The 14798-nt window shown below is 36.3% G+C and overlaps 1 protein-coding gene across 1 annotated transcript in view; it reads right to left on the minus strand.

The window, feature by feature from the left end:
* Window positions 1–1540: 1540 nt before the first annotated feature.
* cdc42se1 (CDC42 small effector 1) overlaps window positions 1541–14798 on the minus strand; it is a 26435-nt gene continuing 13177 nt past the window's right edge. The window contains exons 3-5 of the mRNA XM_079258886.1: window positions 8852–8956; window positions 7450–7521; window positions 1541–5427 (exon numbers count right to left, since the gene is read on the minus strand). Coding sequence (XP_079115012.1) covers window positions 7453–7521; window positions 8852–8956 — 174 coding nt within the window. The 3' untranslated portion in view covers window positions 1541–5427; window positions 7450–7452. The remainder of the gene's footprint in view (window positions 5428–7449; window positions 7522–8851; window positions 8957–14798) is intronic.

The following is a 14798-nucleotide window of genomic DNA, read 5'->3' on the forward strand; positions in this document are numbered from 1 at the left end:
GACGACCGGCCCTCAAACCTAGATTTTATGATGCTTTTGTGTTTGTGAGGAATGTGTGTACAATGTAAACATTTAAAAAAGATTTGTGAGAATGGTTTATTTTTCTTGTACTACGAACCACTTTGAGGATTAAAAGGATCAGAGATATTCCACTGAAATGTAGTTTATGGCCCTGAAGGAATTACGTCATGGTTTAAAATATAAACAGACTATTTCTGAGACTTGCACAAGTCCAACACATCTTTGTTAAACTGAAACTAAACACTTACAGAACACAAGTTATACTGTCAGTGCTAATGACTTTGAGTTAAATTATAGTCAATTAAATTGAAATTAAAACTTGGGTAATTACAATGTTTAGTAATAATTAGGCACTTTAGATGTGATGCCCCGAAATGGTGATCTCAGAATATCTTAAAAATCCCCCAATTCAAGGAAAACATGTTTTTTTATTTGGGACCTGGTTAAATAAAAAACGAATAATATTCTAATAAATGTTAAAAGACTGAAGTTTTCTCATTTATTTATTTATTTTACATGAAGGCTGCTGGAACATTGAGAACACATGACGTCACGCATGTTTAGCGTGTGCTTCCCCACACACACAGCTCAAAACAAGCCATGAGCGACCACATCTTTAATTTTTCCACTTGTGTTGTTTCCTTTTCCTCAGTGCTGGACTCACGTTTCCATGGCAACGCACAGTTTAACCATCATTACTTCAGCTCTGTGGTCTTGGCCCAGCTGCTTGTAATAAAACCTGATCTAGAAATGTGACACAGTATGTGAACAGTGTGATGCATACATAGAAAAAGAAGAAGGCTGCTTCCACAAATGCAAACAGCATATGAGAACATTCCTTTTTATTTCTGATGCTTAATGGTTTTACTGGTTTGGAGACATAAGAAATAAACTTTGGAAACATATAGTGATTATTACTAGATAATTACTTTTAAGCTGATATATTTCACTGTTTGCATATATATATATATATATATATATATATATATATATATATATATATATATATATATATATATATATGTATATGTATATGTATGTATATAATCAGATTGTGTTCTACAAGATTTTAAACTAAGTTTCTACCATAGTGTGACGCAAAATGTCTCAGAAACTTTGTGTTTCAATTGTGATAATTTGACTTTATATTGTTAAATGCCTTCAACTTTTTAAAAACCATGATTTAATTTTGAACCTAACTTTCCTCCTGAATCAAAACAACTTTAGCTTGTTTAAATTCATCAGTGTGAATGGGCACCTTCTTCAACATATTCTCTTTCATTCTGAAGCGGTCTTGACTCACACACACAGATACAAACTTGGAGAGAAAACAGCAGATTTATTCAGCCATGAGACACTTATTACATAACGAGTAGGAATAAAGTCAATCTGTATGCGTGTTTCTCCTGAGGAGGAACAGATTACATAACAGACCTAAAACAGCAAATACAAAAGTAATCATCCACACTCTGGAATCACACATTTTTGTCATTTACACACAAAACAAATGAACCGCGTCTGGTGTTTGAAGTCTGCTTGAAGCTTTATTAACTATTCTGATTATTTATATACCACAATAAAGATAAACTTCAGACAAATTCCTCAAAATATAAACTAAAGGCTTCACAAATCATATTGCATTCCAATGAGTTTACCTTTAACGACACATTTTAGCATCTGAAATCCTGAAAGATGATTTCTTTGTTTTCTCTGCAACACAGCATATTCATTTAGTTCAATGTACATATAAAGAAGTTACCAATTTGTTCACAGGCCTAAAATTTGATTTGTTCTAAACTTGAAAAGTTTTGCAGGATGATACACTGGGGCTCTAATTGTAGCGTTTAAACTGGTCATCAATAACCAGAGGATTGATGGACCTGTTTTAGTTTGTTCCTCAAATCTCACCAGGTTGGCAGGCTGTCATTGAAACAACAGGGACATCCTAAATTATAGTTTTTACTTTTTCATGCTCAGTTTCCAAACCTTTTACAAGAAACATCACAGTGAAGTGTGAAAGACTAAAATGAATGTCAATCAATCAAAAATAAAAAAGGCCATGAAATTAAGAAGTTCTAAAAATCTGTTTTTTAAATAACTTTTTCACATCCCATTAGTAGACTTAAGTTCATTGCCAAGACTTACATTAGCATGTAAACAGGTGCTTTGATTTTTGATGAAATATTTAGAATGAACTGACTTTATACATTAATTCTTGAGGTTTTGTCGCGCAGGATGCAGAAGTTCAAGGTGCTAAAAGTCACAGAAAAGCTTTCTGATCAATATCTGTAGAACAATAATACACCAACAATATGCAACATATTCAGAGTGGGGCAATAATACTAATACACAGTTCAATATTTCTGTTAATTTTAGCAAACAAAATGTACAGATAAGCTGATAACAAGAAAAATGAACTTTGTTGAAACAGATAAGCAACATATTTTACACTGACTGAATCTCAGTCTTTTGATTTTAAAGCGAGACAGAAGGGAAAGTGCTTTCCAGTGTTGTTGGACCGTAAGCATAGATGGGAATCAAACAGGAAAAGGAAGAGGAAGAGAGAAACTATGGCTGAGATAAACAAAAGGAACTAGACTTCAGCAACCAGAGAACAGGTCTGAGTTTCAAAGAATGAGGGGGAGTAGTGAGGCAGAGAGCCAAGAGGTCAACAGAAACGTTGCTGACACAAACTTCTCCACCTCCACCTCTAACTCAGAGAGAAGGAAAAGTTTCTAGATTTATGGTGGTCAAACGGTAACTAAAACATTAAAGGAAAAAAAAAGAAGTCCTGATTCGCATAAGCTTATTTTTTTTCTCAGTTAAAGCGCGTGTGATGTGAACTACGTTTAAACATGTCTGTAAACATGAGGGATCCTTGATGTGTCTACATTTACAAGATTCTTTCCCTAGGAATAAAAATTGTGATATAAATTCACAACAGAGACTCCACATAAAGCAAATTGTAAAAATAAAAAAAAGTCTTTTACTTTTTTTTTTTAATAAGGAACAGAAGTCCAGACAAAAGGGGAGGATGTAAAAACTCCCGCATTGTGAGCAGCTCTGTGAACACGTCATGGCCAGCAGCAGCAGATCAGGTTTTCCTGAAACAGATTTTCAGTTTCTTATCATTGCCAACCACAGAAGGAAATGGTTGGTCACCACGGTGGAGGGGGAACACCTTGACTCAGCTGTTTCCAGGGTAACCATTCAGAAGGGTTTCCCCTAGTCAGTTACTATCAGCCATGACTCGACCAAGTCTCTGTTGAACTGTGACAGAAATCATTAAAGCAGTCAGAACTGAAAGAATCTTTATTTTGGGATATTGTGGAAATTTGTTTTAGGTATATATGTGAATGAAAATTTGTAGACGTTCAGCTTTTCTTTTTAGTTTTTCAGGATAAATACACTGAGTTGCAGTTCATCAGCATTTTAATTAGTGTAGTGATTGCCATCATCTAGCTGTAATTGTTGAGAGTTTAGCAAAACATTCATATAAATAAATAAGCTGTGAGCATTTATATTCATTTTAGAATGTTTTTTTGGAAATAAAACAGGAGTTTAGTTGTATTTATTATCAATTTCATGACCCTGCAATCATCTCTTTCTTACAAAGTGCTTGAATTAAACTTGCTGAGCAAAGAAAAAAGTTGAGAAAACAAAAAACTTACAAAAAGTCTTGAATGAAATTGTATTTTCCTTTTTTTTTTTAAACAAAAACTCATGACAAAGACTTTTTAATATTTCCAATTTCACTTAATTATAGTGTATTTTTCTTACAAAACTTTGGTTGTTACAAATTAATAATGTTTTTTATACAAGAAATACATCTGACAGTCAAAGAAATCACCTCCATTCATACATAAAAACTCTGTTAGCAAAAAGCTAATCTGGATCAGGGAGGATACACATAGGAAGCGACATCACATAGCAAATTACTTAAAACATCAAATAATTTCAAATAACATCAATTTGCTTAAAAAATATCCAAGCATTCACAATGCAAAGCAATACAACACTTGCTCTTCCACCAAAGAAAGCATGCAGCATGAAATGTTTTGAACAAAAATACTAGAAACATCTCAACGTGCTGGCTGAAGACCCGTCCAGAGTCCTGGAACAGCAGTCTTATATGGTAATAGGATGAACAAATTTGTAGCATAAAATATGTTTAAAGGTGAAAAATATAACTTGTACAAAAATGGATCATTTATATATTAAGAGCGAACATCCGCACACAAACACAAACACAAAAAAATGCTTGTGCTTCTATCTTGGTTGGGGCATTTGCTGACATAAAGCAGGTCCCATGACCCCAAATATAACAAGTGAGGACCAACTTTATCATAAATGTTATCATAATGTCTTAAAAAAGACACTGATGCCCACAAAGATAGATAAAACAGCACACATGCACACACACGCACACCCAGACAGAGTCAAGTCCAGTGTAGCAGGGATTTATGGGACTTTCCTATCTCCTAAAACAAGTCTCGTCATCAAGCACCAGCAGCGGGGATGACCAGACCGAGACTTCCTGAGAGGTGGTCTGGTGATGTCATTGTTGTGGCCATGTGACCCCCTGAAACTTGAAAGGGTTGGAGAACGGCAGAGACAGAAACTAACCAAACAAAGGCGTCAACAGGAGACAATTTAGCACAAGCTCATCCTGAAACATTTCGTCCAGTAAGGAAGCGATTCCAGACTGGAAACTTATTTTCAGGAATGCTGGAAAATGTTCTTTTTATTATTCTGTGGGAATTAAACTTTTTCATGTATTCATTTTAAATACAGACCTTCTGTCATTAACTGTTTATCGTAATTAAAAACCGGATACTGAGAAATGGAGTCCAGCCGTTCCATCTGTCGCTTCAAGTTAATACTGACGGGAAAATCTCCTTAGTCTGCCTCTTATTGATGAGCACAAGAGCAGCGATTTTATTTCTCAGATCCAAATTGTTTCCGTTTCATCTTGGTCGGAATAATTAAAGCATCTCTTGTGGTGGTCTTCCTGGTAAAAAGTGAAAGTAGAGTGAACTCAGAGGCACATTGGAAGAAGTTCTTGGCCTTGTTTAACACATTTGAAGCTGGTGGTGAAGTGGGCTTGTAATAAACTCTGCAGAAAAAAAAAACATCTAGATTTGTTGATGAGTGTTAAATCATTAAAAAACAAAAAAAATAAAACAAAAAAACAAAAAAACAAAAAAACCAAAACAAGGTTTGGAATTTCACGCATGTCACAACATGCCCTGCAAGAGATGATGGGGGCAAGTTGCTAAAGGACACTTCAGCGGCGCAACAGGGGGTTCAAAGCCTTCAGTTTTTGGCTGGATGTAGGAGAAGAGGCTCAGAGGTTCAGATTGCAGAGGAGGTCAGTCAGATGGTCTGAGTCAATTTAATACACTCCTGCAAAAAAATAAAAATAAAAGCATCAAACACTGGAAACTGTTTTAAAGTATGAGTCAGATTTCTGTCAGTCTCCCCCCACAATAAGGCTTCATCAGCAGTAAAGCTAAACAGGCGAAGTGTTTGAAGAATTTAAAAGGAGATGTACATCTGTTGTTGGGATTTCATGGTGGAGTGATGCTGATAGAAGTTTAAGAACTTGTGGTACATTTTTGGTTTTCAAAAAGGAGGTCTTTAAGGTGATTTTTGAGGGATACGAGACTTATTTGTGAATTTACTTCATTACTCTTCCATTTGACTGTTTACTAATGATTTTGCTTACTGTTTCTTTTTTTTTCTTGTGTTTATTTTTTCTTGTTTTTGTTCTGTCTTTTTTTTTATTTTTGTAATACTTATACATGTTGATGGGTAGCTAAATTTATGAAATAGGACAAGCTTAAATATAAGCATTATGCTTCAGCCTGTGCCTTTCAGTCACTATACATTTGTTGTATATCATGGGATTTTTTATGCAACTATGTGACTAATAAACTGTGACTAACAGTGACTAATGATAAAAAAAAAAAAAAAGGGGGGGGGGGGGGGGGGGGGAGAAAGGGATGAAAATCCATCCTTTTTTCTAACTGCTTAGTTCAACTAGGGGTGCTCGGGAGCTGGAGCCTATCCCAGTAATCATTGGGTGAGAGGCGGGGAACACCCTGGACAGACTGCCAGTCTATCGAAAGGGCCAAAACAAAAAGACAAACAACCACACACACTCTCTCATATAAACAATTTAGAGTAACCAATCAACCTAACATGCATGTCTTTGGAATGAGGAAGCCAGAGTACTCAGAGGGAACCCACACATACAAGGGGAGGATATGTAGATTTCACACAGAAAGGTCACTGCTCAAACTTCCCTCAAGCCGAGGGTCAAACTAGCAACCTTTTTGCTTTGAGGTCACATTGCGAACCACTACACCATCATGCAGCCACACCATTATATTCAATTAATTGGATTGGATTTAATGGAAAAGTGTGCCCAAACTTTTGACTGGTCCTGTATAAGCATATTAAACATTGCATACTAAAATAATGCATCTCTTAAGCTTCTTCCGCAGATGGACAAATGTTCTACAGATGTTCAAGACAGCGCTTCTACGGCAGAAAAACACAGGTTTGGATTTCCTTGTGTGAACACTGAAAAAAAAGATTTTAATCAGAAAATGCAAAGTGTTTGTGTCGGAGATGAGTTTAAATTGATTGAAGAAAATGCCTAACACTTTATGGTATGTCCTTTTAGCTGCTGAACTTGTAATTATAGTCCAAAAGTCAGGTTTTTTACTCAACTCCACTGGACTCTACTCAGTTTAGGTTGTTTTTTGTTCCACTTGAGCAACACCTCTGTGTGGGAGTGTCGTAGTGAGGGGGTCCAAAAGTCTCATAATGTTATTTGTAATTGATACGAGATAAAACCCGGGCTACATGGAGGTGTGATGTTTAGCACCGCGCCTGACAGGTTTGAACAATGCCATTTCTATGTGGAGTTTCTATGTTTTCCCCATGTATGTGCGGGTTCTCTCTGGGTAAACCTGCTTCCTGCTACTTTGTAAAAACATGCATGATAGTTAAATAATTGGTCTAACTTCTCCCTAGTAGAGCACAGGAGTGTGTGTGAATGGCTGTTTGTCTCTCTGCAATGGACTGGTGACCCGTCCAGGGTGTACCCTGCCTCCTGCCTGCTAATTACTGGAACCAGCTTCCAGCTTCCCAGTGACCCTGAAACGAACTAAGCAGGACAGAAAATGAATAAACAAGATAAAAACATAACAATCCCAAACCCAACCAAGTTTGTGTGTTGCTAAACGTTGTGTAAAACTTCTAACATACTATTAAGATGTCATAAAAGGGTTACGTAAAATTCTTATAGTAATGGTTCTTAACATTTTATCTGGGGCATATCTCCTGCAGCGGTCTGGCTCAGATGTAAGGTAATAAATGCAACAGCGAGTGGCATCAAGTGTTTGTTCGTGTGTTTACCAGCTATAACAGGCTGTTCCTGCCGTTCATGTTCGGGCCTTTGGACCTCATCTGCTCCTGAATTGACCCAGACTGTAGAAACATACAACATCAAGAAATGCATTAGAGTGATACTCGACTACAGAACAGTGATAATGAAAGAGAAAGTAATTTAAGATTGAAAAAAGATTAGATTAGAAAGAACAAACACTTCAAAGCTAATGGGATAAATATAAAGAAGAATGAATAATGTTGCTATGCTCATTACTTGCTACTTATTTTAGTTTTTATCAGTACATCTAAATGATCTGCCAAAATGCAAACTTTATTTTTTAGCACAAAAAGCATTTGCATCTAAAATTCAATTAAACTTTAATGTAAAATAACTTTCTATTTTAGCCTAAAAACACAAACAAAATTGTTTGTATTTTTATTTATTAAATTTTCAACATAACTTGAAAAAGTATTTCTTATAATTACACTCATAGCATCTTTATTCATCACTTGAAGATTTTTACTACTAAGTGTTAGCAAATATAATTAGTCTCTTTTCATAATTTGCTACATTTGCATGTTAATATTGATTATTAGTAATTGTTTGAGTGCTTTGGGTTACTTTAGATCAGGAATGTCAAGCTCCTGTCCTTCAGTTTTAGATGTCTCCCTGCTGCAACACACCTGAATCAGATGAAAAGTTCCCTGTGAGGAACTTGACAAGCTGTTGGATCCATCGGGTGTGTTGGAGCAGGGAAAAATCTAAAGCATGCAAGCGAGAGCCCCTCAAGCTCTAGATGTGCTGAAACAATGGAAGCGACAGTGAGGAAGTACATATTCGACCTCTGACCTCATTAGAAACGTAGAAACACGAGTCGACCCTGACCAAATCTGGGAACGGATCATATCTGATGATGTCACAGCTTACATAATTTGTTTTACATCAATTCTGATCAATTGATTCATTCATCAATTCATTTTCAATTTACTTTTATTGTCTTTTATTGCTTAATTAAAGATGCATACTTTAATTTTGTACATGTATTTGTTTGAAGTATTAAGGTTGACTGAATTGTTGCCATTTCCTGCTGATTTGTTCATTTTGCTCAGTGGTTTAGTGTAGAGGGTGTTGACCTGAGCATCCGATGCATATTTTCACACACCAGATGTGAGACAAAAAGGCTGAAATAGAAGCAGGAAGGACGGAGAGCCCCATGACACTTCCTGACACACACACACCCACACACACACACATGCCTACAATGCCGCTCTGTCTTAGACGGATGTACTGAAACCTGATTCGTTAACATGACGTCTCCGATGTGATGAGCTGCAGTTTTACTGTGACTTTTATGTCTTAATAATTGTTACCTAACAGACTGTTATCAGGTCATATAAGAGGAAAAGATAAACATTTGTGCTGTCTTACCGGCTGAAGGCCATCTGCCATCTCTCCAGAGCCAATGTGTGTGAGATGGATGAAGTTCGTAGGCTCTCCGATCATACTGCGATCAATCTTCCTTCTCTTCTTCTTCTGAAAAAACACACACACACACACATATTTGTGACGTTAATAAAGTGGTCTTTTAGTTTTCTCATTATGAAAGCTGTCTTATCTCCTTTTCCTTTTATCCTCCTGCCTGTAAACCCAAAATCAACCTGTAAGTGACATCTTCAATTACGTTTCAGTTCTCAAAGTGAATATGAAGGAAGATGTTCTGGTATATTCTTTGCAGAACTCAAAAACTAAAATACAGCAGGCTGTATAAAAAACAGGGGACTAGCTGATGCAGCTGTGCCACTGTTTATACTTTACTTCATGGATGTCTCTGAGGCACAGATGTCTCATTTTGATGAATGCCTGGTGCCTCAAATCCTAAACTCTCCTCCATATTTCCACCAGTGACATAAAGAAGAATCAAGATGGTCTCATGTTTCTTTTATAGTCTTAAAGTGTGTCTAATGTATAGCAGATATGCCTAGCTCAACGTGTGTCTGTTGTTTCTTTCAGCGTAGTGTGTCCTCTTATGGTCAAATATCTTTTTCTTTTTTCAGGTTTCTGGCAGGTCTGATGTGTTTGCACATGTCCCCTTTATTTTCAGACACAACATAACATACCAAGAATGAGAAAAGTGTCACAGCAAGTTGCAGGAACACATTAATATGACACACAGACATCATTTAGTAATAAAAAAAAAAAGTGTTAGTTTTGAGATTTCAAGATTTGACATTTGAAATTAGGTTTTAATTCAGTTTTGTCTACAGTGCAGCTTATTACGATACGTTCAGGGACATTCAGAACTTTGGCAAACATCAACGTAAAACCTCACTAAAACCCCGTTCCTTCCCAAGGTCCAGTTAATCTTGCTGTGCTGAAATGCATCCCAGTCACAGTTTCAACCGTGATGTGATTTAAGAGGCTTATGCGCCTCAGGATTATTCAGAGATCTTATGTAATGCAGCAGAACCAAAGTGATGGGTAGAAACAAGAGGTCAAGTCCGCAAGATCACAAGGAACTGGCTTTTTTCTGAGAAACAGCGGCTGTTTCTGGCGTGAGCTCAGAAGTGAGAGAGAAAACTTCTCGTTAAAAAAAGTTTACAATTTGAAATCAGTGCACGTGTTTATTAGTTTGGTATGAAATACATTCTTCGTACATGGTTTATATTTCATGTGACACTTTGAACAAAAATGTGCAAAATTCATGAGCATCACTGATCAGTCAAACTTTTGAGCAATCTTTTATAGTCATTCTTTGAACATCTGCTTCTTCTTCACTTAGTTTAGGTCCAGTCGTCTGGCCATTTTCAGAGGATTATGTTTTTTTCCACTAAATAATTCAAGCATTAAACGGTACCAAACTGGTGTTGTGTGTCATAAGAATCAACTTAACTTAGTATCCATTCGTCCTTTTTCCTAACGACTTAGTCAAATTAAGGGTCTCGGTGAAGCTGGAGCCTATCCAAGCCATCAATGGACGAGAGGCGGGGTACACCTTGGGAAGGTTGCCAGTCATTCGCAGGGCTAGCTTAGAATCTCTTTCCATTTTTTAGTTCCATCAGAGAGAAATATTAATACTAACATATTTTGACATTAAATTAATAATATCTTTGCATCAGTAATGGGATTCCCAAACACTCATTAGCTGAAAACTTGTCTCACAGTGGTATGCAGGATGACCTTAGACAATTTGAGGAAACTGGACAAGAGGGCAAAACAAGAAGTCACAGGCTTAAAGAAAATCCATTTGTATCAGATAAAAGCATCTGAAAGCGATGCACTGCAAAAACTGAAATCGAAGTAAGATTAAAAATCTTAAATTGAGTACACATATGCTTATTTTTTTTAAAGGTAAGATAATTCTTAGTTTTTATGCCAGAGAATTCCTCTTGTTTTAAGAGTATTTTTTACTTGTTTTGGGAAGTCTTGACAAGCCAAATTTTCTTATTCTGTTGGCAGATAATTTAACTTTAAGCAACATTTACCTAATTTTTGTATATTTTTTTCTTGTTTTTTAAGGCTGAGTTTTTGCAGAGTGTCCTTCAGAAATAGAAAAGAAAAAATCCAGCAAAGACCTGGCACAGGAACTAAGATCAACCCTCAGGTGATTCAAATACTTTTCAATGAATCTTCATCAGAAATGTTCTCTGTTGAAGCGTGGTTGCCGAGAAGGAAAGGAAATGGGTAAAGAAGACAGAGGTATGCCATATGGTTCAGTAAAGCCTCGTTTTCCCCAAGGGGTCTGGCTCGGGACGAGACGGTCTGGAACAGCTTGATCCCTGATTCTGCAGCCAACCGTACCTGAATCATCCTTTTCCTAAATTTGCTAAAGTATAGGAATAATTAGTATAGGAACTATTTTATGTTCGTATTTTATGTTAGTACTTTTTATACTAAACAACCTTTGTCAAGCTGCAACGCGTTGCTTTAATTCACCTGTCAGACGCCAACTGATCCGAACCAGTTGATTAACGCGTTGCTATGGTGACACCCATAACGGAGTGATGTAACAGTGATTTAACTTGCCAAACTTCATGTGCATTTATATAAAAATAATTCACCTATTTCCCTTTTTCTTGACAATATATAATGAAATGAGGGTCGGCCCAGTTCGCTTATTTTATATCTTAAATCTCTCCTTTCCTTTTGTACTTTAAACAGTTTTTATTTTTATTAGTGTATGAAACAAACAAAAGAAATAAGTCGCCAGATTTTATTTTTTCTTTAAACGTTGCTGTTATGGCATGGATGTGGAGTTAGCAATAGGGAAACATGATGGTCGATTTCATTTTAATTTGACCAACCCATAAAAAAAAAAAGTTTTCCTGGCTTTTAGTGACCAGTTACAAAACAGCTCTGATATCAAGAGCGGTTCAGTTACTTCTTTCCAGTACTGCAGATCTATTATGTGAGTCAGCAAGAACTGCCATTAAAAGATTTTTTCATTCCATTAAATCAATATCAGCTAATCGAGTGTGTTCACCCACCCAACAAAAATCTCTAATGTAACATGAAGTCAGAGCCTGAACTGTTGCCCATGATCTCTACTCTGTCAGTAAAATTTAGACGAAACACCATGAAGATCTGACATCACATAGTGCTGTTTTTTTCATTTTGGGGTTTTAGTCCACAGCATGGTTCATCAGTAGCAGAGCTATATGTTCATATTTCTGATACCTGAACCTTAATCCACTTAAATGTGAGCATGTTGGCATCCTGCAGTCAACCAGCTGGGAGTGAATCATCCCTCAGCCTACATGCTTCCTCCTCCACAGCGACAGCTGTTGTCATGACAACAACAGCGGAGAGAGAAAAAAAAAAGAAGAACAAACTTGGTCATGCTGGTTGAAATACTGGATGAATTTTAGACCTTTAGTTTACTGGGATGTTTCAACAGAGTGTTGAGAAAATACAGCCTTTATAAACAAAGTCATTCAATCTGAAGCGACATCCATCTGGCTTTGTCTTCTGCAGCCATTAGCACTGATTTTTTTTTGTTTTGTTTTGTTTTGTCACATCTTTGTAGTCTTTTGCTGTCTTTTCAGAGATATATAGCATTTCTTTGTGATTATTTCTGCAAGACTTTGTGATTATAAACTGAACGGGACGCTGCAGCACCCCTAACAGCTACTCACGCCAGACCTTCCACTTGGCAGCCTGCTGTATATCAGCAAACTGAGGTATAAACTGATCTGAGAACATATTTGTTATGTAACACAGAGACTGCAGCTCCATGACTGACCAAACAGGAGGGAAAAAAAAAAGGCTCTCCAGGCAACCTCTGTGTTGGGCTGATACACAACTCTGCTCTCCATCACCGCCACCATCATCATAATTATCGTGTAATCTCTGAGTCATTTACATCAACTCAAGGAACTGGCTGGAATTTCTAAATACAAGGCTGAAGGACTACGTCACAGATATAAATATACACACATATATGCTGCGTTTTAGTACGTGCAAACCATCAGCTGCTCACAGTTCCCCAACAGAGGATAATTAACTTAAAACACATGATTTCCACTCTGTAGTCTTAGGTCCACGGGCCACTAGAGTTAAGGTTTCTTTGGAGCCACATTTCATATTCTATGCTGTATTTATATATGTGGACGAAGACAATCAGCTGTCCAGGAAGCTTCAAATGTCTTTTACACCACATCTCATCATTGAATATTGAACGTCATAGTTCAGTTTCAGCTTTTCAGATCAGCCCATTCATGTTTGAAAGCCTTTTTTAGATGATTCTCTATTGCTTGAGCAGTTGTTGAGTCTGTGATTTACAGTCAAACTTAACAAAGAAACTCAGATTTTACTTCCTGAGTGAAGTCAGTGCGGGCTTTGCTGTGTCTGGGTCTGTTTATTAAAGGTGTATTGTTGAGGCGGCACAATAGAACAAACAGAAAACTAAAAATACAGGCAGAGGAAGGAGGGAGGGTCTCTAGAGGGAAACACAACATTGCTCAACTTCCTCCCAGCATCATGAGCAGACAAAGTGTGTCTAAAACCCACTGATGTATTAAATCTGCACATGGTGGTGTGCTGGGATTCACTCTGATTATGTTTCTGCAAATTAAATAAAATCATTGAGATTTAAATGTTACACCAATGTTTTTTTTTTTTTTTTATAAATGTCACAAAAACATAGAAAATTGATTATTTTATTATTTTAGAATAATCATAACCAGTCTGTTAGCAATGCACAGAAGCTGTTGGATGTACAACGGTATGATGAATGAAGTGTAGAAGTACACTGTCGTGTATGTTGTTACACACAGTAAAGGGTGTCTGAATGTACTTTACATGAAATGAAGTTTTAAAAAAAAGGGAACAGAGCAGCTTTAGCACAAACAGGTCAGAGGTCAAGGTGAAACAGGAAATCCTGCCACCTGTTTGTTGCATGTGTGTATTTGTTCATGTTCAGCTGCATTATGGGGTCCAAAGCGACTCGAGGGCCTTGTCAGGACACTTTATTGACATCTTGGTTTCAGGTTTCAGTTTGGTCAAACGTAACAATAAGCTTGTTATACTGACTATTATTTACCACAAAATAAGCTGACATGCGATCAGTTATGCCAGGGGTGTCCAAAGTCGGTCCTTGAGGGCCGATGCCCTACAGATTCGCAGTGTATCCCTTTTCTGACACATCTGGCTCACATTAATCAGATCCAACAGCCAATGAACTTCTACACAGGGACTGATTCAACTGAGTCAGGTGTGTTGGAAGAAAATCATGCAGGTCCCTTTAGGACCAGAGCTGGACACCCCTGAATTATGCAAAGAGCAATGCTTTTTCAGTGAATTTAACATAATTGAGGAGCTGATGTTTCAGGTTGATAATGTTGTCTGCTGTGTATTTATTAACCCAGTTTTAACTGACTATTTTATGTAAATCAGTACATGTAGTTACGACAAACATTTCTCCATCACATTAAGGGTTAAAACTGATCAGATTATATATACGGGATATCCAATGAATATTTAGCATGATTCCAGCATTTTTCAAATAACATTAGTTTGTGTTTAGTGACTGGCAAGTCCATGAAATGATTAGCCATATGCTATTTCCTGTGACACTGAAACCTCCTCCCAGCCTGTTCTGATTGGTCAGCTTCATCAGGTATATACACACACACACACATATATATATATATACACATATATATATATATATATATATATATACACATATATATATATATATACACATATATATATATATATATATATACACATATATATATATATATATATATACACATATATATATATATATATATATATATATATATATATATATATATATATATATATATATATATATATACACACATATATATATATATATATATATATATAATATATATATATATATATATAT

The sequence above is a fragment of the Telmatherina bonti genome, assembly GCF_933228915.1.
Source record: "Telmatherina bonti genome assembly, chromosome: 19".
Taxonomy (NCBI): domain Eukaryota; kingdom Metazoa; phylum Chordata; class Actinopteri; order Atheriniformes; family Telmatherinidae; genus Telmatherina; species Telmatherina bonti.